This window comes from Phalacrocorax carbo, chromosome 2 (assembly GCF_963921805.1).
Source record: "Phalacrocorax carbo chromosome 2, bPhaCar2.1, whole genome shotgun sequence".
Taxonomy (NCBI): Eukaryota; Metazoa; Chordata; class Aves; order Suliformes; family Phalacrocoracidae; genus Phalacrocorax; species Phalacrocorax carbo.
In genome coordinates, this window is record NC_087514.1 from 115,955,050 (window position 1) to 115,980,838 (window position 25,789).

The window sequence follows — 25,789 nt, forward strand, 5'->3', positions numbered from 1 at the left end:
TGACCACATAGTGCCAATTAGTAAGGAATTTAAATACAAAACCAAACCAAATTCTTACAGCAGCCAAATCATGTTCCAACTGCTTGACTATTTTATTCATTATGGCTATAAAAACATATCTCATTTGGTCTCTGGCAAAGTTTTTAGTGGCTATTTTACTGGGCTGTTTAATTTCCGTTCCTATCTTAGCAAGGAACAGTACTTCATATGCTACAAAATTTTCTAACCAATACAGCTGTGCAGATACTAGCCTGTCCCATGACTGGAATGTAACAGCATATTCTGCTTGGACTACATCACAATTCAAGTGTTCATGCAACTTTCCTTCCATCATCTTTTCAGGTCTGGTATTCTCTAAAACACTAAACCTTTCCTCAGGCATATTTTGGTGCCCACCTTAATGTGTCAAGATGATGCAATTTTTTGATCCTCTATTTTTTCTTCCCTGCTGGGTTTTTCTACCATGAATATGCCAAAGCTTTTCACATATACGAGTTCAGATTGTCTCTGCAGATGAAGATGTCCCAGTCAAAACAACTCATACGCAGAAAGGTTTTACTAGTTGGAGTTCTGTAAGTAGAGAGAGGTTCAGTCCAGCCTTGTTAAGTGTTCTGGACGTCCTTAAACTGGGCTCTGAAGATCTTTAGATTTGATAAACTAAGAAACACCTGTGTATCTTTACTAGTTAACTTTGATTTTAAATTCTTATGTGAACCTCAGTTACAATCTGTCTTTGTTACCTGATATCACAGGTTTTGTTCTTTAACATACAGGAAGCTGCTTCAAGTCAATATATCTTCACTTTCCTATGCTTTCCGGATCCCGTTGCAAAGACCAGCCTTCTCTATCTCTCTCTTAGTAGAGTCCTAACCAGGACACATGAGTAACAGAAAACTGTACATGGATCTGGTGAATCAGTGTATTTGAAACTGTCAGGGAGCAAACTAGTTTACAGCTGGCCTAGATATTGTCCAGATCAGAGTTACCAGTTTCTTTGATGAAGACTACTTGAGCTGTTGAAAAACAGCTATTATTTCTTGTGGCACTCTTGTGTTCATGGGTGGGCACACATTATAGCTGCAAAGGATGAACCCAACATTATACAGTAGTATTCTATAAATCAGTATGTGAGATGTTGAATATGTTTTATATACCCAAAAGTAAAACCAATATATGGACAAGGAATGACAAATACATAGAAATATTTATACACAAATTACCAAACACAAATGAAACTTCAACAAAGGCAGAAATTTAAAAATATATTGTCATGTGTACTACATCCACAACTATTAATCATGCTGTCATTCACATAATTTTGAGCTTCTAGGGCTCTAGGGCACCAGGTCCTAGAGGTGATAGTCACATTACTTAGAAGGATTAATGCCCATTTTCATCAAGACTTCTAAAACATTACATTCTCTCAGTTCCTTTTCATCTGCATATTTTCTATATATTCCATGGTGGCATTCATGAACCTCTCTTTTGTGGTACAAAGTGTGCAAAAGTTTATGTATTAGTAACATCCTTTAGGGTTATCATTCATGTTATCTTCAGGGCAAATTCAGGTGCTGTACTGAGCGCTGACAGAGCCAGGTCATTCTCTGAATGCAAGCTGTCAATTCCATTATGTTAGTTACCATTTATGGGCAAAACTAATATTAATTACCCTTCAAACCTCCATACCTGTAACCTGTAGTACTCTTGGACTGCCAGCTAGAAGCTAACTGCCTGTTTTTGGAGTCAGATAGTCCTTGAGAGCACAAATGCTGGTGTGTCACACTAAATCTTTATGGAAAATTTATTAGACTGTTAATTTATTTTATGCTGTTTCTTCATTTATCAATATAGTTCTACCACACAGAATTATTGTACCAGCAACAGTCTGCGCAATCGAGAGCCACACCTGCAGCAGCAAGCATCATGTTCTTCAGTTTTGCAACCATAACAGCTGTTCTTGTTTTCAAGAAATGAAAATGTCCACCATTTCACATACTTCCTTTCTATTTTCCACAGCAATACAAGAAATCATAAAGCTTTTCCACCACTGTCAGATCCATGCTCTTCTTATGGCTGATGCAGAGAAAGCCAGTACACACTTACAGAGCTTTCAAGTTACACAGATGGCTACACTGCCGGGCTAAGAACAGATCTGCAGAAGAGCTGGGAAGATCAGGTGTCCTCTCATCATGAGCAATCCTAGAGAGACTCCAGGCCGGAGCAACACCAGTACACGTGCAGGAAATCTAGCAAGCAAAAGGCACAGAATGAACAGCTGCAGAAAAGATCACAAGAGATTATAAATTAAGATGATTAAGGTCTCCAGTGTGTTTATTAGCAGGCATTCATCACAGCTACATAGGCACTGGCATCCGAGCAAGTACTAGGACACATAAAAAGACTGACTTGCAGGTAAAACCCATCTCTAGTTTTGTCTCAAGGGTTACAAGTGTCAACAATGTCTACCAGTGGTTTTCACTACTTTGTAAAAGAATGTGAGATATTTGAACCTAAGTCGCTCTGGGCATTAACAACTCATGAAAAAGAGCAGACCTGAAATTAAGTGGTATGCACAATATGGAGTGAAATAGTTTTAAAGTTACTCAGAAAAATTACGTAGTCATGCATCATGAACCCATTTTGGTTTATCCATCATATATTTTCAGTACACTTACAGAATAATTTTATTCAGGGAAAAAAAGACAGTAAACTTCTAACCCTTTTTCTCTGATGTCTTTTATAATGACCACTGAAAGTTCTGGTCTGGATAAGCTAAGTATACCATCATTAAAGTCAATAAGATTTTTACAGATCTATACACTCTAACCTAAAGAAGCATCTTTTTATTATACTTGCTCCACTGAAAGTGCACATTTGCAGATTTTTTTTTGTTAGTGTTTATTATAGAAGAACTTCAAATAAAGTCAACAAGCTGCACTGAAACTGCCTAAGTTGCTAGCTAAAGCACTCAGACAGAAGAAAGTCCTTTTTTTTTTTGGGGGGGGGGGGAAGTGACATGGAAATCAGGTACAACCTCCAATCAAGGTCTTGCTTTCATGTCTCTGTAGATATAATGTTTCAAACTTCATCCCAGGAACCAAGAGAAGAAACAGTCATTGCCTCTAATTCCCTGGGTAAATTCACATTAGTACAATGCGATCAAGTATATAGAAAGGAAGAGGTTAAAAATCAAAAGCTGCAGAAAATAATTTCTTTATTCAAGGCTCTTACTATTTAATTTCCCTTCCTTCCTACCTCACCCCCAGTCAGGCATATACCCTTATCCAACAATTACTAGACAATAACATGTAGACCTAATTCCTCACTGAAATGTTGATGATGATCAGAAAAAAAAGTGAGGGAGGCAGACATGAGACCCAAGAAGAAGAGGTGTAGCTGCTGATTAGTGAACAGATGACACAACTCCAATCTTCATTTACTACTTGTTTCTAAATTTTGCAAATGTGTTGATGGGGATCGGTGCAGTGAAAATTGACCTGTTCTTTTAAGTCCAATATTTTAAAATACCAAATTTATGAATGAGATCCCTTTACATTAAATATTTCATGATATCCAAAGCATACATATGATCCATTCGAGCAGAGCGGTTAAAGAACAGGCTGCGTCAGCCTTTTAACATTTGGTACAGGAGCATTACTTCATTCTAGTGTTTCTCTTCAAGACTTTTTTTTTTTCCTAATATATAAAAAAGTGGGTGTTCATGGAGAAAGTGGTCTGGATAAAGAAGTTAGCAGCCTGCAAAGGAAACCCCAGAAACACAGCCTATGTTTTGGGGCTTTAACTTCCACATGGCGGGTGGGTTAAATATCTCATCTTTTGTAGTTCTTTATAATTTTGTAAGCCTGTTAAGGTTTTGAAAGTTGTTTTCCTTCTTCATGCAGGAAAAGAAAGACTATTCAAGGGCACTGCCCTACTTCCAAGCAGGCCAATGCAGAGTTTATACTAGTTCCAAAGCTAGAGTTTTCCAGTAAAAGAAAATGTAGGAAGTGATTTAGCATTGGCTATATAAATGCATTATTACTGCTCTGGATATGAAGTCTGTCTTGCCACCTAATCGATCTAATCCAAGCTGTTAGGGCATAGCAATATCTCAGCATTGAAAACTTCTGCAACTCTGTGGAAACGTTGCCTCATTCACACTGCTGCAGAATGAACATCCATCAACTTGAGATGATTTAACAGTGAGAAAGAACATATATTCTCACTCCTTTAAGTGCTGTTACCCTACCTTTTTCCTCATATTAAATTCAGAAAATAAAATTAATTCTTAGGTAGGGTCTTTGCAAGTCATGCTTTGGTGAGCAGTCCCAGAAAGCTTAAGAAAAGTGACAAGAAAGTCACTGAAACTAGATTTTCTTAAGATGCAGTAGATACCCATAACAGCACTTAGTATGCCTGGGCAGGGCTTCGGAAAAAAATTGGAAACGTGGATGATTTACAAGCCAAGAACAGCATGCATATGTGAAATGTTAGCAGTTTACATTTGTTTTGTGATAATTCTTAAACCTATAACTCCACAAAGCAATTCTCACCAGCTAGGATGCCTTTAAGAGTTTATCTATATATGAAAATTGCCACATCATACTCTGGGCCAATCACGCTTTCTACCTGTATAACTGAACTACATCTTCTGTGAATTTTTGGGGCTGCTGAAATGCAAGCTACCATCTGAAAAAGGATGCCATCACCGACCTGCATCAATAGCGGCTGAGCATAAGCCATTATTTGGCTTTCAAGACCCTGCTTTGGTCACTGCAACGTCCATAAAAAATTTCCTCTTTTCATCCCCATCATCTCACAGTCTGCAAGTCACACAGAGTGAAGGTAGATTGCCAGTTACGTTCCAAGACTAATCTTCTCACATTTTAAAGGCGGAGGTGAGATTCTGCCCAGGGGGAGAGAAACAGAGGAGAAACAGCGCAGGAAATGGCGCCGCTTCCTCCGACCCCTGCTCTCGCTGGCTCCCTCCCCACTCCCCTCTCTGCATGCCCGCAGCTGGGCTCAGCGCCATGTCAGCCCCAGACTGGTAAAAAAGGGTGATGGGGGCAAAATGGCGGTTGGACACTGAGCAGCAACGGGGGCTGGGGCAGGGTAACGGCCCAGGTAGGCAGTTAGAGCCGTTGTGGGCGTGGCAGGCGGGCGGCCACAGGGTGTCCCCAGGCAAGTGGCTGGTCTAGGACAGGAGCAAGGTGGGCATGCGGGCATGGGGCTGGGGGTGCCCCTCTGTCTCAGGGGTGAGGAGATACCCAAGCCGCTGTGCGACGACGTGCTTGTCGTGGAGGCTGCATTTGTGTGTGTCGAACCACTGGGTGCACGAGCACCTGAGCGTCCTGATCATGGGAACCTGCGTAGCATGCTGCCCCTGAGCTGCCATGTGTCCGCACATTTGGTCACCTATCCACGCTTCTGTGTGCGTGCAGAAGGGAGACTTACGCACAAGAGTGCACGCAGGGCCTGTGCAGAAGAGTGCACACACGAAGGTGTGTGCCTGCATGCTTGGGTGCCTGCAGAAGGATGAGAATCTTTGCAGGTACTTGTGGAAGCGTGCAGGCATGCATGTGTGTGCAAGCCGAAGTGTAGGGTACTTCAATGAGTGTTTTCCATCCATGACTTTTTGTTTTTTATCCAGTTTCATAGAATTCAAGGGTAGGGAGCAGACAGTCCATCAGAGTGTTATCTAGGAGCATGCATGTATGTATGTATACACAGGTGCATGCCAAAATCTCACAAGTGCTTGGATATTTTCATGTATATATAAGTACGAATGTTTGTTCTAGGATACTGAATGTCTATCTGCAAAGAGTTTGCATATTTGAATGTCAGCCTGTCAGTGTATCTGAGTGTGGACCCAAGCCTGTTTTTAAAATGGAAATAGTCTGAGAAAGCAGTTTTAGTAGTAAAGTGTGTGGCAAGACTTGTAGCATGTGGATAGCAAAACACCTTGTATCAAAGTTAGAGAAGCATGTTGCCTGTGTCATAGATAACAAAGAAAATGTGCTTGTCTGTTCAAGGTTTATCAGTGTAATATTGACTGTATTACCGAGAGAATGTTATACAAAAAATTTATTAAAAAGTATAGATGTCACACGTATCTTCACATCTGTCTCACACAGCTACTATGCCAGATTAGTACGTGTGTTTATGTATTTGCATGCACATCATATGTCTGTTCTGCAGTGCTTTCATTTGCCATCTGAGAATGCACAACTGCACATTTTTAATTGGGGAGCATGTATAGTCCGATTGGGAAGTATAGCCCATTGTGATATATGTGGTATATATTTTGTAGATCTAGTCTTGCGGTACATTCACTCTTGTTGCTCAGTGACAGCAGGTAACAATGAAAGACGAGTTCTTTAGATGAAGGTTTCCTAGTAATATGGGATATTTTCACCAGTTTCCTATAGTTTTGATAGTTAGCATCATCTCAAAGTCTTTAAAGGACTGAATGTAATGCCATGCTAACGACTCTGTCTCACTACCTCATTCAAATGACTTGAAGAAGTATTGTATTTAAAATTTTATTCCTTAATAATATTTTTAGATGAAATATGAAACAAGCATCAGGGCAAGAGCTCTCATGTTGGCCATTATGCCTCAGTCTGTGATCTAAAGGGAGCAGCTCCAGTGGAGATGCCAGGATAGTTCGAACTCTGGATGTATTTGCTGGTTGACTTGTCAGATATCAGTGCCAGTGGGGGTGACATTCATGGTGGCACTTTTGTTTTCCCCAAGACAGAGACTATCAAGATCTTTACAAAGCTCCACTGAAGCTGCTGATCCAGTGATAACATCCATTCTTCAGTCAAGCTCCATTTGGAAGCTGAAGTCAGACTTCATCCAAGTATGTAATTTAACTAAGACAGTTTTCCTGCCCACTTCATAGTTAATTATCTATAAAAAAAAAAAAAAAAGGTGCAAAAAATATGAATGATATTTTATTAATGAAAGAGTGATGAATGCACCAGGATTCAGTTTGGGATTTTAGTTATGGAATACATGTCAGTCATTGCTTTTCATGTATCCCAGAAGACAGAAAGCCTGATTTGATATTACAGCAGCTGTCATCCCATCCAAGGTCCCTGTGGCCATTCTGAACATAGTAATTATAAGCTTGAAAAATTGGTGAGGGCAAAAAATTTTGAAGACCCGAACAGATTAAGAAAATAAATTTTATTCTGTTGCCTCTGCTGTGTGGGTCTTCCAAACGAATTTTGTATTGCTCCACAGATTTCTGATGGGGGTGTTAACTGCCATTGTTGGAGGGCTCCAGTCGAGTTAATTTTCAAGGGAATTGGGAGTGCTGTGTTGAAAACCATATAAATCAGTTCTTCATGTCACACGTTCTTTTAAATCACAGGGAAATGGCAGAGAAGAAGAAAGAAACCCAGCTCCAGGTATAAATCCTAATTACTTAAACAATTCTAGAATTTACTAGGTTTTTTTATGCCTTTTTAGGATGCTAAAATGTCAATTCATTTTATTTCAGGCCATAATAACCAATCAAAAACAGTGGGATGAAATGTTGCTGACAAATGGTGTAGTAGGTACTAACTGCTACTATTTTCTGTTTAATGTTTCATGAAGACATTTACAGTTCCTCATACTTATATATCATATCATCTTTAATAGATACTTGTCATAAATCTAGAAGACAAGTGCCATGTTATCCTTTAAAGAAAGGTTATACTAATATATTTATAAAGGTATATACTGTGTTTATGAATACATACTGTTTTCTCTGATAAATAAATACTTGTCACAAATCATATTATCCGTTATTTTATGCACTTCTGTAGGCTGATGTTTAGAAAATACCTTTCCAATATGGTATTCTGTATGATAGGAGGTAGGACACTTCTATGGAAGTTTTTCCCTGAAATCTAGTACAGACTAAATTAACACTGTACAGTTGTACCTAGCGGTTAACTGGTCACCATTCTTGAGTGTGCATGTTCTATGACACGTATTATTCCCAGTTTTCAGTTTGCTCAGACCAATAACAGTGTCTCCTAGGTCTCCTAGGAACTGTATTTGGGTAGAAGGAACAAATCTGTACTGGGATCATGCCTACAGAGGAGTAGTAATGGGAAAGAAATAATCTGCATGGGCTCATGGAGGTAAAAATACTGTAGAATAAAGATCTAGATAAGAATGAAAAACAAAAGTGGGAAAAGAAAAAGAACAATTAAAAGGAAAAGGAATATGAGACAAATGTAACTATTTGGATGAATAATTTCAAACAGTATTGTGAAGAATGTTGCTGACGTCAAAAGTAATTGAAATAAATTAGGAAACTGTGATGTATCCAGTGAATACATTGATGTCTTCATGATGTATTCATTGACTAGGAGAGGACTGAGATAGGATATGAACACCTTCCCAGCACTGTTCCAATGCACTCATAAATATATCTCATTTTATAAGTTAGCTGTCTGTAATTCCAGATAATTATATTTTAGTAATAGATGTGTATCAAGCTTGGTGTGGTCCGTGCAAAGCTGTGGTTAATTTATTCAGAAAACTGAAGAATGAGTTTGGTGAAGACGATATGTTGCATTTTGCGGTGGTAAGAATGTAAATTCTGTATGGAACTTTCTTTACCTTTTATTTTAAATATATCTTTTTATCTGCCTGCATATACAGAGCTTTCATTTTACTGTCCTCATACCAAGTGGTCACAATTTTGGCCTGGTTGCCTCTTCTTCTGCATATCTCTTCATAATACTTTGTTTAGAGGTAGATTAGAAATGGTAATAAATATGGAAGAAGCTATAACAGAAAGGGAGCTGATATCCAACAACTTTTGTTTTCCTTGATGAGATTGCAGAAACATTTAAAAGCCTGCCTATAGGATTTTTAGTTTTAACCCTATACATTATTGATGATCACATTTAAAATTCTTACATCGCTGAAAAATGCTGTTACCCCTTTTCCCCAAATGTTCTCTTGTATTTAATTTTTAAGAGAACATAAAGGAGGAATTGAAAAATAAATTTTCACAAAACTATAGTAGTAAAAATATTCCTCTGTACTAGCAGCATAAAATAGGAGGTATATATCATATTTAAAGTAGATAAATTTACTTCACAGATTGAGTTCCTCCCAGATGTTGACAAAGCTCATCCTTTTTCATGTTACTTAAAACTTTCAATTGCCTGATCAAAGCATTTTTGGAGAAAATACATGTGCTGTTTATAGACAAAAAAGTAGACAGTCATGTTCAGAGATTATCTTAAGTGCTTTCATAAATTTGACCACATCACAAAGACCAACTTACAGTGAGTAATCTCTTCTGTCAAGATTGCATGGACTAATTCCTCATTTATGTATGTTATTATTACTTACATGGGAGAACAGTATTAGGATAAGGTATTTTTCTGTGATTAGCTGCTGTAATACAAAGGGAGGCCAATCCCATGTTGCCAAACCCATTCTTTCTTCACCACCAGCAAGTGCCATAGGACTGCTAGTTGTATTTAAGACTGCAGTTTGTGTGTAACACCAAAGTATATGACTGAAGTTTTCCTGCAAGCAAAAAGGCTTTTATATATATATATATATGCATACATATACACGCTTATGTAAGTAAATAACATTTTTCATCTGACTTCAGGCAGAGGCTGACAGCATTCCAACTCTGCGACCATTTAGGAATAAATGTGAACCTGTGTTTCTTTTTTGTGTTGTAAGTACATCACATCATTTTTTTTTAATGTACTGCCTGCTTTTGCATTAATTTTTCAGCAAATTAAGAGATGTGAAGCTGTATAAATCATGTCCTCACATTTTACAATATGTAGGATCATATCATCAGATGCTGTTTACCTGAGGCTGTTTTGCATGACTAGATATGTGGTTCTTGAGCACATTTTTGTTGTGGCTGCTGCACATACAGCCACAGAAGATTTGTGGTAGCCACAGTTTTGGTAGTTACTTAGCGAGAAATCAGTATAAGTTTTCCAGGGTTGCCTCACATCAAGTGTCTAAAGGCGGCTACAGTGAAATTATTATTTTATGCACACCTTGCCTCAGGGATAAAGAGCTTACATTTCCTGCCACTTCAAGTTTTTTAACTAAAATTGCATCTTTCACACCTGAGCAATTGTAACAATGAATCATGTATTTATTTTCTCTCCTTGATGGATGCAGAAAGGCAGTTCTCCTACAACTCCGCTGTAGAACACTGCTCACTTAAGAGACAGTGGGTTTTTCAACCTGAGGGTGCTAGGATTTGAATTCCCACAACTAAAAGCCAAGAACAATGATACTTACAGGACACTTTCAGGTTTGAAACTGAATGCTGCCAAGTGAAGTTGGCAGTATCTTTCATCACCAGTAGTTAGCTTCACTATGGTGCTCCTGAGTGCGTTAGAGCATGCACTGAAACACAATGCAAATGAAAAGATAGAAAACTCCATGTTACAGAAATTAAGAGCTAATAAATTCCATATTTGCATTTACTTCTGACTGTACTATTAACGGTGAGCCTAGAAATAAACATAGAAAATGAGCCAGAAGAGGAAGGGAGGAAGTAAAAGTAAGAAAGTTTCATTCTAAACTAGTAGAAGCAGTAGTAGATTTGGTATTCACTTCAGTGAGCATAGGAAATGGTCCTGTTGCTGGAAAAAGCAGCAAGATAAAGCATGTTCCAAAACTCAAGTTAATGTGTAAACTAAGCAACAAAAACTCATCAGGAGTGCTATTTTCTCTTTTACAGAACGGCAAAATTATTGCAATAGTGAGAGGTGTAAATGCTCCTCTTATAAGGAAGAAAATAACAGAGCTAGTGCAAGAAGAAAGGGAAATTACAGCTGGGCAGAAGGAACGCACCGAGGTACTCACAAAATAGATACTTAAATACAAATGAGTATCTTTATTGCACTTACATGGTTTCTCTCAATGCCTGTGATAGTGGTTTCTATAACGTAATGTTTAATTTTTTGTATTTTTTTATTAACAGTATAGTGGCAGATGTGAGGGGTTTTTTTTAGAAATTTCCATTAGATTGTACTTTATAAAAACTTAAGAAATTTACAGATTAGCCAGTTAATGCAAGGAATGGAGAGATGGACAAAATGGCACCAGCACATAAAGGTTTTAGTCATCATTTTTTCTTTCAGAACTGAGTTTTTATCATATATAACCTAGTAAGAATGCATCATAAAAAAGAAAGACATGGAAAATAGTCATGTCTCATTGCTTGTTTTGAGTGAAAATGGAGATCAAAGAACACTTACAGTGAAAGGAAACTTTTAACAAACTGTAGCTCAGTTAAGGAAAATCAGGCTAGCCCAAGGTCTTTCCTAGAATTGCTCACTTTCCTGGGTAGCAAATATTACATTATTTTACATTATTATTACATTAAGATAAAAGTATTTTCAAGATCTGACAGCTGTATTTTGTGACTTCAGCTTCACACTGGTGATGTACTTGCACTGTATTTACAATTACCTTAGGTAGATGAACTTGTTTTCCTGGAAGAGAAATCATCAGAAGAGACTGTTGAGGAGAATGTACCCAAGGGTAAATATATTTGATTTATTTTAGAAATGTTAACAGAAAGGAAAAGAACAAATGTCTTTTTAGTTATTTTATTAATAATTGTGTATTTCCAGCACCAATAACCTTCCTGTGAGTTAATAACATGAGAGGTCATTGCTGAGGATATCAAACTGAGGGGAACTTTTCTTCTGTAAAGAATTGAGTTATAGGACTATCATCATTAGCGTTTTCACCTCCTTTTGGAAACCTTCAGAATTCAGGCCCTTGGCATACAACAGCAGTACTATGTGCCAGGAATTCTCCTGTGTAAAACTAGTGCCTGAAAGTCACTTCTACACAGTCCCTGTGTTAGCTATGTACTTCTGTTCAGATGGTGCTTGTTAACCCTTGGATGTGCTACAGAAACACCAAGATGGGGGCAACCTGTGAAGACAGGAAGAGTTAACTGCTGAAGGAATGGCATGCCTTGTGTTTCAGATTATTTTTAATTAATTTTTTCACCAGGCTAGATTTAAGCACTAAAGTACAGAATGACATAAGAGCATAAATCCACAAGAGTAGGATAGGGTTCCAAAGAGACTGAAAAATATGCACTATCTTGTTTTTGGGTCTCGTGCCTATGGTTTGTTTCAGGCTTGTCATGAGCTGGGGCCTACATCTTTTCTATTATTGTTATCTGTGGCTATTGAAGCTTCCTGCTACTTCATATATGCACAGACTGCCATCTGGAAATGTTCAGAGGGAATAAATGCCTCATTCTCTCTCTTCTTTATCTTGGCTTTTTTTTCCTGTGTAAGTCATCTGATTCGACTGTCACAGATTGTGTCCATTCTCCTTCCTCTTCATGTCTTCTTCATTGTATGGTACAAGTGACGTGTTCCTGACCTCATCTTTAAACCCTCTGAGACCAAGTAGTACAGTATTTTAAATCCTTTAGCAATTATATACACACTTTGCACTAACCCACAGAACCTAAATCTCTGACAGAATCAGGGAACAGAGTTTTCAGCTTGGGTTCAGCTTCAGGTTAGGGGATCCCTCAGAAGCTGTAATACACTAACACTTTATGGTAATATTTTCCTTACTGCATACAGGTGCCTATGAGACTTTTCCAGTACTGGAAACAAGTAGTAGTCTGGTGTTTCCATTAGAGCTATCAAGTTCTACAGTGTTTGGGATCTGATTGAATTACATGTTAATGCTTAACTGTATACCTCAGATTCTGCAAAGAAAGATGTAGCTCATATTCTTTTCTGGCTACTTTTTGTCATTTTGCAAGGATCTGTACACTACAGAAGCTGTAGCTGTGTGCCTACAACTGGGAACAACACCTCTTGTTTTAAACATTAGATTGTCTTAGCAAAGCGTGTGTTACTTCAACAGTTATTTTTTGCATATTACTTCAGCATTCACAACGCTAAGGAAACAACCATCTAGGATGACAAGAAATTTATATTTTACTGGAAATCTCCAATATTAATACATATTTTCACTTAGTGAATTTTTCTTAGTAATATTAATTCCTTTCACATTTCTAGTGTTGTACATACAGAGCTTCCTAGACAAAGCACTCATCTTAAATACTAGTTTCTCCACCACACCTAGATGCATGTGAACCATTTCTCCACCCTATGACCCAAAAAACTAGTGGTTCATCGGGAATGTGGATTCCAGGGATGGCCAAGGACAGTCCCACACTCAAAGACATGCTTTCAGTGTTGGAGTCAGTTATTTTTTGGAACAAGTGTTTGGCCATCTCAATATTAAAATGGAGAATTATTTAGAGGAACCCACTTGTAAGTAACAGAAAATTCAGTTGTGTATCTATTTTGATAAATGTATTCATGGACACATGGTTTCTTCCCTTTCCCAGAAGTCGTCAAATATTCTGTTGGAATCATAAAACCTGATGATGTCTTAGAGGGACGCGTAGAGGAAATTAAAAAAAAGGTAGACAAAATTTGAAGATTAATTCATCCTATTTAGCATAGGTATAGTAGCAAGATGTAAGATTAAGTAGATCCTAATATATGCCCAGGCTTTAGAACAAGACCTGTTAATGCTTCTCTGATAAGGATGGTAAAAGCAAGATAATTTTGACCTGAAATAATATGGTATTCAGATTGGCACTATTGCTTTAGTATTTTATGTCACTAGGTGAGGTATCATAGAATCATAGATTCATAGAATGATTTGGGTTGGAAGGGACCTTTAGAGGTCATCTTGTCCAACTCCCCTGCAGTGAGCAGGGACATCTTCAACTAGATCAGGTTGCTCAGAGCCCTGTCCAATCTGACCTTGAATATCTCTAGGGATGGGGCCTCCACAACCTCTCTGGGCAACCTGTTCCAGTGCTTCATCACCCTCACTGTAAAACATTTTTTCCTTATATCCAGTCTAAATCTACCCTCCTTTAGTTTAGAACCCTCACCCCTTGTCCTGTCATGACAGACCTTGCTAAAGAGATTGCCCCCATCTTTCCTATAGTCCCCCTTTAGTGGAAGGCCACAAAAAGGTCTCCCCGCAGCCTTCTGTTCTCCAGGCTGAAAAACCCCAACTCTCTCAGCCTGTCCTCGTAGGAGAGGTGCTCCAGCCCTCGGGTCATTTTTGAATGACATTAATTCATACTGTGTTGATCAGCGACACAAGAAATCTACAGACAGAAAAGTTTTTTCCTCATATTTCAATAGAAACAAGAACTAGAAATTCTTCGCACAGCATCCTTAAGAATAGTAGGCATACATAAATCAACTAAGCAGTTCCTCGTGTAAAAGAGTGTGTGCACAGACACATATGACAATATATGCATGTAGGTGGTGAGGCTAATTCATGTGCACTAGTAATTGTACACTAATATTTGTCAGTAGTGCAGTATTTGTTCCTGTGGTGAAGAATGTGATTCCACCAGGTATGCAAGGGTGCATCCGAGGATTCAGAAATTGTTTAAGCCATCACACAGCGAAAGAAAAATTCTTTTCCCTTCCAGAATACGATGCTATAGTAATACTTATTTCAATTACATGAATTTCTCACTGTTTCTGTTAGAAAAAAAGTGCCTTATGACACTATATATCAAAATAAAATTATGCTAACTGTAAAAAGAATTATGACATGGCCAGTGACCTTTGCAAGAAAGAAAACCAGAGCATTGTATAGGTTGTTTCTGCAATTACTCTACCTTGGCCAGAAAGGAAGGTTGCTCAGTAAAGGTGAAAAAAGCAGGCAGTGCTCGAAACCAATTTAGGTGGGGCTGAGCAGCTGCTAGTTGGCTCTGCCTTCACGCTGCCTTATGAGGTGTGTTCCCATACTGTCTCTACACTCAGCCTTGACAAGGCAATCTGGAAACGCTCAGCAGCGTCATAGGGGCTTTTTAGAGAGCAGAGTGCTGGTAAGCAGATTAATATTGGCATATGATCAGTATTGGGGCTGGGTAGTGCCTTTGTTGTTTAAATATCAGTGTATGGTATAAACCTCATACCAGTAGACTATGAATTTTGGTGTAGGCTATGTAAGTGTGCAAATACACAATTGTTGACAAGTACACATTTATATGACTACTCTGATTATAATATAGTCTATAATAAAATTTTTAAAAGTGGGTGCATGTTAATCACTCACAATGGTTAAAATGAGTTTATACAATGTTAAATAAAGGGGATTATTAACTAATGAATTAATACATACATTGAATTGCACTATATTTTTCACAAACATTATCTTAGTGAGCACTGTAATCCTGAATTTAGTGAAGCACTTGAAAAGCTGGAACTTTAGTTTAGGTAAACGTAGCAGTTATATTGGGAATATTTCACATAATTATAAACTTAAGATAGCTTCCAAAAGCAATCAATCTTCATGTTTACAATACGATGATTTTTGTATATATCTAGTTTCAAATGCCACTGAGTAATAACTGAATAATTGCAGATTAGAGATGCAGGATTTGGCATTGAAGCAGCAGAGGAGAAAATACTAACTGAGGAGCAAATCAGAGTATTCTATGCCAGGAATAAAGAACAGGTAAAAACAAACTGAAAACCTAAACAAAAGGAACAGGTGAAATACATCATTGTAGCTATATGTGTTTGCAAATCTGTCTTGTATATTTTTAATATGTTGAAGAACTGAATTAATGTAGATTTAGTACACAGAAAAAAGGAGATATTATCTCTATGTTTTTCTTACCAGCTCATACAAATATAGCTTGGTAGCACTCTAACATTCCAACTAAATTAAAATGAACTCCAATCAAATACCAAAAGATTTTGTAGTTCTTTCTATTAGCAAAATGTGTATTACCCTTAGTCATAACCCTAAACCTAGGCTGTTAGGTGCTGAAACGTAGCACAAGACCAAAAGCTAGTGTAATCTATATGATACTACGTATCTATCTGACACATACTCTTCCAGCCAGAAAATAAGTTATAGTAGTTATTACATTTTTTCTTCTTTACAGCTTTTATCAGGGGGTAGTACGGGGACTAAGCACATGCACAGGCAAGAAAGAGAAAGCATCCCACTGAAGTTTATTTTTCTGGCCTTATCCTGTATGAGGGGACAACAAATAGCTAGGGACAGAAAGTTCAGGAAAACGATGAAATTATGCTGGTTACCATTAAATGGCAGTAGTCTAGCAAGCCAGCACCTGAATATTGTCAAGTGCTTTGACAGTATGATAGATGAAGTTAACTCTACGAGAGGACCTGAATCACAAAAATGAAGATGCTTAGCAAATATTTATACCTTTTCCTGTTTAAGATCTGCATAATATAAACAGAGTCTGGAATTACAAGCAGACAACCAATTTGTTTGATGTTATTAGAGGAGCCAAAGGAAGGGATCAATGAAAGGACTGGCATAATAAAAAGAAGAAGCTGGGAAAGTGTTCTTGTGGCATTCCAAATGAATGAGACTGAGATAAGATGATTCCTAGTGAATCCAGAGGGACAGAAGAAGTCTGACAGTAATCACCAGATGGCTGCACTATGGTTCAGTAAGGAAGTAACGGGGAGAGCTTGTAAGGAATCGTGAAGAGCTTAGTTTTGGCAAGGCTGGGATTCTAGTTTAGACAGAGGCAGTTTTGAAATAAAAGTAAAAATAAGTTATCTTCATGGAAACAGCAGCCAAATTTGAGATTCATTAGGTGTAGAGGGAGATGTGGGAGGAGCAAAGATGGGAGAAACATGCAGCGTTTGATACATAGCAGCACTACTATACCACAGCAGGTCCTAGCCAACATTAGGACAGGGAGAATAACAATACTATGGACTGTTCAGAGGGCCCTATTACTTGCTATCCTGTAAGTGTAATTCTAAGCTGAAAAATAATTATGTTAAAGTGACAATATGGAATATACATTCCATTGTGCCCAGTGGGCAAAATTATTCCTGATTCAATACTCTGCAAGCTTGCTGAAAGTTCAGAGGCTGCCTATTATAACTGGAGACTCAAGGTAACAGACCTTCAGGTATAACTAGAAGCAAAAATTGTTTCTTTTTAATAATGAAGCTGAGTGAGACAGAAGAGCCAAATCTAATAGCCACATCTATTTCTTTTAATGTGATCAAGTGTATTTTTGAAACCACAACAGTGTGGATACTCCCTTTATGCTTTGTACTAAATGTTTTTGTACCTACACTCATTCTGTCTCTTTTTAGTGTGTTCATCTTGTGAAATGGGTTAAGTGTATGCATAGACACAAAGATAACTGAAAGAGAAAAGCAATGAATTGAAAGCATACATGTGAATATTTCTTCCTTGTATTAAAGGAAAAAGGTATCATACACAGTTAGATCAGGGTGACTGGTAAAGAAGAGAATTAGTAGAATATTTTAAAAGAGAGAAGAAATTTGAGGAAATTTACAGTATTGAAGAAAGAGGTGACATACAAGGAAAAATTATTAAAAACTCACAACAGCTTCAAAAGTTATTTTCTGATGAAAATGTACATTTATAATATTGAAGCTTGACACTGAAGGAATAAAAAGAACATAGGAAAGAGAATGAAGGAAAAGCCTACAAATGTCTTGCAAATACCTCAGTGTTCTATATTTACATCCAGCTACCCGATTTTTGGTTTCAAAAATCATGAATGCAACTGTATTGCAGTTTGTTATGTTGCACTGTATGTGCTGCTGCAAGCACAGCATTTGATCACATCAAGTTCTAGATCATTTTCTTCACTCTTGTCATTTACATTTTAACCCAGAAGAACGTTTGGTACTTGCTTAATGTAGTTCTATGACTTCCTTTATCTCAGTTAATTCTGTTTTAGACATTTATAATGTTGTCTCAAATGCCTGATCAAAAAACTTGACAAGCAGTTTGAGAGGGTTTTGAATATGTATGTGAATGCCGTTTTAGAACAGGAATTATGAGCTACTTTAGAAAGCATGGTCATCTCATTTCTGATGCTTAACTCAGGGTTCCTGCAATTCATAGGGGGGAAATTATGTTTTTTAGCCTGATTTTGATGATTTTGTTCAATTTATGATGAGTGGACCATGCCACGTTTTGGTAATCACTAAAAAAGAAGCAACTGATGCTATTCCTCACTGGAAAGAACTGCGTGAATGGAGTGAAAGTGTGCCTGATGATCTTGAGGCTGAGAAGCCAGACAGGTAACTACCAGTTAAAATGTACATATATGATTCAGTTACAGGATTCAGAGCACCCCACAAACTAAGGCACATTCTTACAGATACTCACATGCCTGTGTGCACAGGGTCCAGGGAACAGGCAGATTTCTTCACCTGGTCCTTCACAGGACCACCCCTGGTGATGCAATCGCAGTTCCTGTGGGAAAAGAGAAACTCCATGCTTCCTAGGTAAAGGGCATTGATCTCCTGCTCTTTCTGAACTAGCCTTGAATGGGTTGTCAGACCAATGGGAACAGTGTTATACAAGCTGATGTACTCCATGCAATTCCACTTCATACTACTTCACCCAGACAAAGCGACTGCCAGCATTGCCCACTGAGGGTTGCACTCTTGCCCATGTTTACTCCTACCTGCACTGGGAAGATGTAGATGTGGCTCAAGGGAGACTAGGGGACACCTGAAGCATGCTGTGCTCCCTGGGACCACTCTGGAAAAGCCAGCAAACAAGTGGGAGCGTCCTGGGTTTTTTCCCCCCCACTCCAAGATGCATAAAATTATTGATATGGATTAGCTGTTCACAACCTTGTATCTTGAAATATCTGATTTTCTCGTATGCCAAATATTTTTAGAGAATTTTAAAGATGATGATAGTTGTATACACAGCATCAGGCAATATGGAGAGTGTTGACAAAAAATTCAAATATTGGATCAAGTTTTATACTGAGACAGGAGATTTACTAAAAGCAACATGAATTTAAATACTTTGTTCCAAAAAAGAACTTGTCATAATAATGGATGTTTTTGTTGATCCCTGCTGTATCCCCTTCTGCATTAATTTAGTACAGCTGGGGAATATTGCATTTTCTGGAAGTGGCCAAGAGTGACTGTATTTACATAGCTAAATAAACTCTAGAAATACAGGCAAGTAACAATGAAAAGTATCTCTGTTAAAGACAATTCTGAAGCGCTCTTGGGTTTTTTTCATGCTGTACATTAATTAAGCACAATTATCTTATTGATCAGTCATTATACACTGTACACGTGTCAGTGGTAATTCTGTCTAGTGGAACAGAGAGACTGTATTGAATAAGGTAGAGGGGAATTAGAAAAGCTGCATGGCTGAGGTTTCTCTTTCATAGCACATGACAAGGCACTTTTTGAGAAGATTAATAATTCTTTTCCTCAGAATCATTACTTCAGTCATGAATCTGAATTTAATAAAAACTTAGTTTAGCATTCTATTTTTATGTTTCTCTAAACTTTAAGAAAGTACATTTTCAAGAAATTAACACAATGGATGCAGTGACTTAAATACAGTATTACTTTGTATCTTGTTAGGTTGGAAGGAACCATGGAAACGGAGAGTATAGTAAATATATGTGATGTGCAAGACAGTGTAGAAGATGCCAGCAGGCAACTTGCCTTCTTTTTCCCAAATTTTGATAAAAAGAAGACAGACCAAAAAGTTGAAAAAACTTTGGCCTTAATCAGACCTTCTCTCTTAAAGGAAAGACGGCGTAAGTGTTGCTAACTACATTTTCCATCTAGTGTTCATAAAAAGTCTTGTATTTTGAGCTTCAAAAATTCTGACTCTACTGTTGAAATGTCCTTATGTTTTATTGTCTCCCCAGCATTAAGCTGACAGTAATCTTTGTCAGGAAAAAGTCAAATGGTTAATGTTTTTTGATACATGGAGAATGTAAATGTCAATGCTATTTTGTTCCTTTGCCTGATTTTCAAGAATGTCTTTAGACTGTATGTTTGGATGGAATGTTTCCAGAAGACCTCTCAGAGAAGCTAGCAATTTCATAGTGCAGGGGATCATACTTCCTGCTGTAATAAAGCAGCTGATACTATCCTTGAATCTAGGTCAAAGGTGAAATGGCAATCCAATGGCAAGGTAAAAAGATCTGACCCAGGATGTTCTATGCTGCATAAGGCAGTGCTGCACAAAGACAGGTCTATACAGACAACGTTTTTACAGGTTAAATCAGAAAATCTACTCCATAGCATGAAGCTCCATCAAAACAAGTTTACTTTTCTTCTCAAGCATATATTTTAACTTTTTCCTGGATTCTAGACAGCAACTTTATTTCTAACTTGAGAATCTATGTACTGGAAATAACCTATACACAGAGATCTGAGAGACTACAATTTTGACTTCCCCTTGTGTATTTATTTTCTTGATTGTTATCTAGTATGTTGCTTAGAGGAGTAGTTCTGCAGTCCATATATAGGCAATTACAGAGTCATTTTGACTTGTACCAAACACTGCTTACTTATGCATGTGGTCTTGAAAGATGTAGTCAAATGAATATTCACCTATTCAAAATCTTTCTTTTGGTGATAGTAACACATATCATATTTCTCAGTCAGGAACTCCTACTGAGATTTGTGAAGTGAGAGAAAGCCTTAAGGAGGTGAGGATCACGTTTCTGAGTGTCCAGGCAACTACTGAAGCCCTGGAGCAGTTGCTTTAAATTAGTTTTCTGTTCTTCAGTTAAGAAATTAATTCACCTGTAAAAATTTAATATTATGATTGGAAAGTCCAAGTAATTTCTTCATAAGTGTGCAAATTAATGAATGGATGGCAATTTAGCATTATTTTAATATTTTAAACAGATTCTATTATGCAAAGAATAAAGGATGATGGCTTCAAAATAGCAATGCAGAAAGAAATAATCCTATCTGAAGAACAAACACGTGAATTCTACAAAGAGCATGAAAATCAAGACTACTTTCCAGTCCTTCTAGAGCAAATGACCAGGTACACTGAATGAAAAATTAGTATGTGGATCTATAAATAAGACTGAAATTTTCACAATGAATAATTATCCTGAATAATGCATGGCTATAAGATACCCATGTATCTGAGAGTTTAGTAAAACTTGAAAACAGGACCAGGCAACTGCAGATAATGAGGTAATTCCCAAGTATAGTAGACAGATAAATCAGGTTTTAAAAAATTACTAGCTACTCCATATCTCTGTATGTAGGATCGGAAGTTGGGCCAGTTCCATTGATTTGGGTGAAAACAGTTGAGCCCTGCTCTGGAAGGCTGCATCTAGGTTGTCTGTAAGGGAGTTCTGAAATCTTCATCCAGGCTGTGTGCTGGATTGCTTGGGGAGGAAAAATCAATCGTGTTTGGGTATTGCCTTCATATGAAGTTGGGACATGGCTGGGACAATACAAAAACTTAGGAGCTGATCAGCATTTTTATGGCTAATAATAAAGACATAGCACAAGTCTACAACATTTTGGCTGTTTTGCTAACATGCAGTAACTTTGAAATTTAGATTTGTGATTAAGCCCCATAAAGTTTTATCAGACCGTAGCTGTTTAAATGGAGATGGGTTTTTAAATCCTCTAGTCCTAGGGCTCATTTTCCTGGCCTGGACTATATATAATCAAATTCCTTTGACAAATTACAAAGATTTTAATAATTGTTGTTTTTAATGCCAGTTTTCCCATTTTACAGTGGTCCAACTCTTGTACTTGCTCTAACACGAGAAAATGCTATAGCGCACTGGAGAGATTTGTTAGGCCCAAAGACTGTTGAAGAGGCTAAGAAGGAAAATCCAAACAGGTAATACTTAAAATAGTAAACTATCATTCACAGCTTCCAATTTTCTTTCACATTCCTAATCTCACTGAATACCACATCCAACTGGTGTAACTATAGTGCCATCATCTGGAAACTGATAGATATTTCTGAAGTTTGTTAAGCTTTTCTTGGAAGAAGTGTTGTATTACACATAGCGACTACAGCATTTTTTTAGAAATAATGGCTACTAAACATAATTAAAAGCTTAGTTTAAAAAAGAGTATCAATACAAAAGAAGAGCTCTTGAGTCAGAGAAGAATCCTTGGCTGCTGGAAGCACATACCACAGGAAGAATCCACCTGTAATGATCTTGTTATAATTCTGCTCTGACAGTCGTATGAACAGGTTACTTAGCTATTAAGCTGAATCTTTGTGACCTCGGGTGGAAATTTTTAAGATTTGTGGTCTACAGAAGTATTGCTATTAATTTTCTAGTAATGGTAATATCTCATGCTTATTGACTTTTTTGCTTGAAATAGCACGGTTATTTTTCTTAGAACAGATGTTTACATTCCTAGCTTAATGAAAACCTTCCATCAGTAGTGTATTTCATTTGTGACTAAGTTTCTTCTGCACATTTTATAAATTAACATCTTAGCTTTACCTGTTTATTTTATTGTTCTAAGAAACTGCTGTGGTATCATCTTATCAGTTGTGTTTCATTAAGCAAGAACTGTTATTGTCTTGGAAATATAACAAGATGACAGTTAGAAGGGGAGATGTTCATATTTCAGGTGGTTAATTAAAAAGCTGATTGTTCTTTCTGTAGACAATAAAGGCTTCTTACTCCTACAGAGAGGTCATCAAGCACTTAAGTGACCAGATCAACATTAATTTATATTCACTGGGTTAAGACTAGTCATAGTTGAAGCTGAAAATGGCTATTCCTTTAAGTAACTTACTCTTTTAATGACTCTTAGTTTACGTGCAAAGTATGTGGTTGACAACATACCTATTGATCAACTGCATGGTAGTTCTACACCCGATGATGCTCAGAAGGAATTACAGTTCTTCTTCCCTCAGGAGCACACGCTGGCATTAATCAAACCTGCTGCTGCTAGGAAGCATAAAGGTAAGTGATCTAGAAAGTATGAGCTATGTCTACAGATGCAATTTCTACAAAATACTAGCAATGTACCCTGCTGTAAATCATGTCACATGCATTCTTTTTATTCTCTGAAATGCTTTTTTCCATGCAGAGAAATGCTTTTACATGGCTTGCATAATTCATATTGAGGTCCCAAATGTCACTTTCCCTTTGCTTAAGCTTCCCTATAGCTCCTTCTTCACAAGAATGGTGGTGAATTGAAATGAGAGAGTTCTTAGCTAAGTTAAGCAGTTAAAAGCCAGGCACTTGTGCAAACTAGCCATCCAGCATCCTTTTAAGTCAAAGGAGGAGGAAGCTTTCCAAATTCATGTAACTTATTTCAGACAGGTGTCTCTGCTGACTCAGAAGGGGTCATTGCTCAAATAGATGCATTCCCGTCCCTGGTTTAACTCGCTATTACACAAAGGGAATGAGGAGGAAAGGTCAAAGTAAAAAGTACGCTATGTACAACTTGGAATCTTACCTTAAAGATTTTTACTGCCACTTTTTTTTTTAAAACCCTCTATCCAGAGCCTCTTCTTTGCATTATTCTTTTCTGTCCTAACAAATTTCAGTAGTCTTTATAATGTTAATTCATCATTGGCTTTTGTGAGTCTTTCTTCCCCTCTTGCAACAATCTAGATTGATTTTAGCAGTCTGGCTGGTGTGTGACGTAGCATTACAGCTACAGTCCACGTTCTGTCCAGTGCGAAAAACAGCAGGGAATGCTACTGGTATAGTTTGTAATAGCCTGGGTTTGTCACCTGCATAGAGATGGATTAGTACAGTCCTCTGTATACTCTAGAGGACTGTTGAATTGTTGTCATATTGTCCATGACTGTTTGATACTGTTAGTAGAATTTTAATAGGTATTGGTGATTTTTTTTTAAAAAAAGCATCTAGAATTTTCTGAAACTTTTAAAGTTTGGGTGCTTTTTTTGTATCTGAACTATGTCAATCAAGAATGAGTTTGCTTGTTATTCTCCTAGATGACATTATGCAAAAAGTTAAAGATGCTGGATTTACCATCTCAAAGATTAAAGAAGAAGCTTTAACTCATGAAATGGCTACACAGTTTTATAAGGACCACAAAGGAAAACCCTTTTTTGAACAATTAGTTAATTATATGACTGAGTAAGTGTCTCACTATACGATACTCAGGTATGTAAGTATACATCAAACTTAGAATTTACAGTGCCAAAAAAACATGCTACACGCAAAGTGGCCTAAGGTTTTTACATTCTGTCACTCTTTCTGGCAAGTTTCGTGGCTTCTAGCTTGGACTGCTCTTCCTTTAAAAAGAAGATTTAAAATTCTTTCCAAACTTATGGATAGTGACTATTATTTTGGATTTTTTTCTCAAAAAAAGAACTAATTTCTGACGGAATCCTTGTTCTTCCCATGTGGGGCAAGTACCTTCCTCATAATATTGTTAGTATAGATGTTGATAAAACATTATGTATTGTCTTGTGTCAGAAACTACTGAGTGAGAAACATTTTAGGACAAAACATCCAAATCCAAATAGCTGATCATCATAATCTTTTTCGCTTTCAAATACAGGATATTGTCTTAAGCAAAACACTCAGAAACCAATTTTAAAATTTAAACAGTCTAACAAAATTCAGATAGTGCAATGCTTACCACAACCCTTCATGGTGCCTCTGAAGTCAAAGATAAGTCTGCATCTCAGAATAGTGTAAGAGCTTCCTTATATTGATTTTACAGGGGCCCATCGGTGATAATGATCTTATCAAAGGAAAATGCTGTGGAAGAGTGGAGGCAACTAATGGGTCCAACCGATCCAGAAGTGGCAAAAGAGACCTCTCCTGAATCAATTCGAGCTCAGTTTGCACAAGACATTTTGTCTAATGCTGTTCATGGATCATCTAATCGAGAACATGCACTGAAAAGTATTGAGTGTGTATTTGGAGAGATTGATATAGATTGAACAATTATGATGTAATCTCTGAAAATTGATATTCATGTCATTAGATGCAACTGTATACCCAACCACCTATATTTAAGACTATATATACACATATATTCTTCATATTCCATCCATTTTTTATCAGCTAATTTTTTTGTCACGTTGCAAAGCATATCAATGTAACAAGTAGAAGTTTGCTAGAAGTTTGATGTTAGTAATAACTTCTTTATGTATGCTTAATAGATAGGTTTCATCACTTAACAGATTTATGCCTTTCCCATAGTTCCAGGAGTCTAAGGTGTGCAATATATAACTACCTTAAAAAAAAAACAGGGCCAAGAAAGGTCATTAAAACACTATTAATGACATGTCCACTGTGATATGGATCAAGTCCTCCAGTCCAGGCAGCCTACAAAGGAGAAATGCTGAAAGGTAGTGGAGGCACTGCTACAACATTGGCAGGGAGCAGCAACAACGGTGGAAATGCTCCAGAAGGGAGAAGGAGCCAGTAGCCAAGCATGACCACAGCACAGGCTGCGCCCTCACCAGTGGGGCACAGCCCCACAGCATCCAAGCAGAACTGGGTAGCCACATCCATCAACAATCCCAGACAAAGCAAGAAATGACCCAGGCCCAGGACCCATTCAAGGGTCCAGTCAGGAACAACAGGCAAGAGGGCCAGAGACAAGTACCCCTGCAACAAAGCTCAAGCAAGATTTAAGCCCAAGTGTGAGCTTAAACAGGGCTCCTGGGCCCATTGGCCAATGGTATGGTGTGCTTCCCAGGTGAGACTGCTTAGGACTGTTAAAGACTATTTGTTCCCTCAGGGCTCTGAAAAACATTTGCACTGTTTATTTATCCCTTCCCTAAACATCTTCTAATGATTACTGTCACAGGTAGGATAATAAACTGATCCTTTCCAGTCCATTTGCTCAATTCATATATATCAGATGAAGTATAATATAGTCAGCTCTTACATAACAGCTATTCCTGACATATACCTCCTTGCCAAACTAGTGAACTTGTATCCTGTCTCAGTCTAACT

General features: G+C 37.5%; 1 protein-coding gene across 1 annotated transcript; it reads left to right on the forward strand.

The window, feature by feature from the left end:
• Positions 1-7,385: 7,385 nt before the first annotated feature.
• On the forward strand, positions 7,386-24,765 carry NME8 (NME/NM23 family member 8). The gene is made up of 15 exons (XM_009505338.2): positions 7,386-7,418; positions 7,511-7,568; positions 8,484-8,590; positions 9,638-9,709; positions 10,742-10,858; positions 11,481-11,547; positions 13,400-13,476; positions 15,454-15,546; positions 17,989-18,146; positions 19,464-19,642; positions 20,748-20,892; positions 21,604-21,711; positions 22,650-22,801; positions 23,806-23,950; positions 24,543-24,765. The coding sequence occupies exons 1-15, from the start codon at positions 7,386-7,388 to the stop codon at positions 24,763-24,765; spliced, it is 1,734 nt and encodes a 577-aa protein (XP_009503633.2).
• Positions 24,766-25,789: the final 1,024 nt, after the last annotated feature.

Excerpts from the sequence above, each read along its gene's own strand:
- NME8 (XM_009505338.2), top strand. The coding sequence starts at position 7,386 with ATGGCAGAGAAGAAGAAAGAAACCCAGCTCCAG. Across the intron at positions 7,419-7,510 it reads AGAAAGAAACCCAGCTCCAG|GCCATAATAACCAATCAAAA; the intron begins GTATAAATCCTA and ends ATTTTATTTCAG. Across the intron at positions 21,712-22,649 it reads AAGAAGGAAAATCCAAACAG|TTTACGTGCAAAGTATGTGG; the intron begins GTAATACTTAAA and ends AATGACTCTTAG.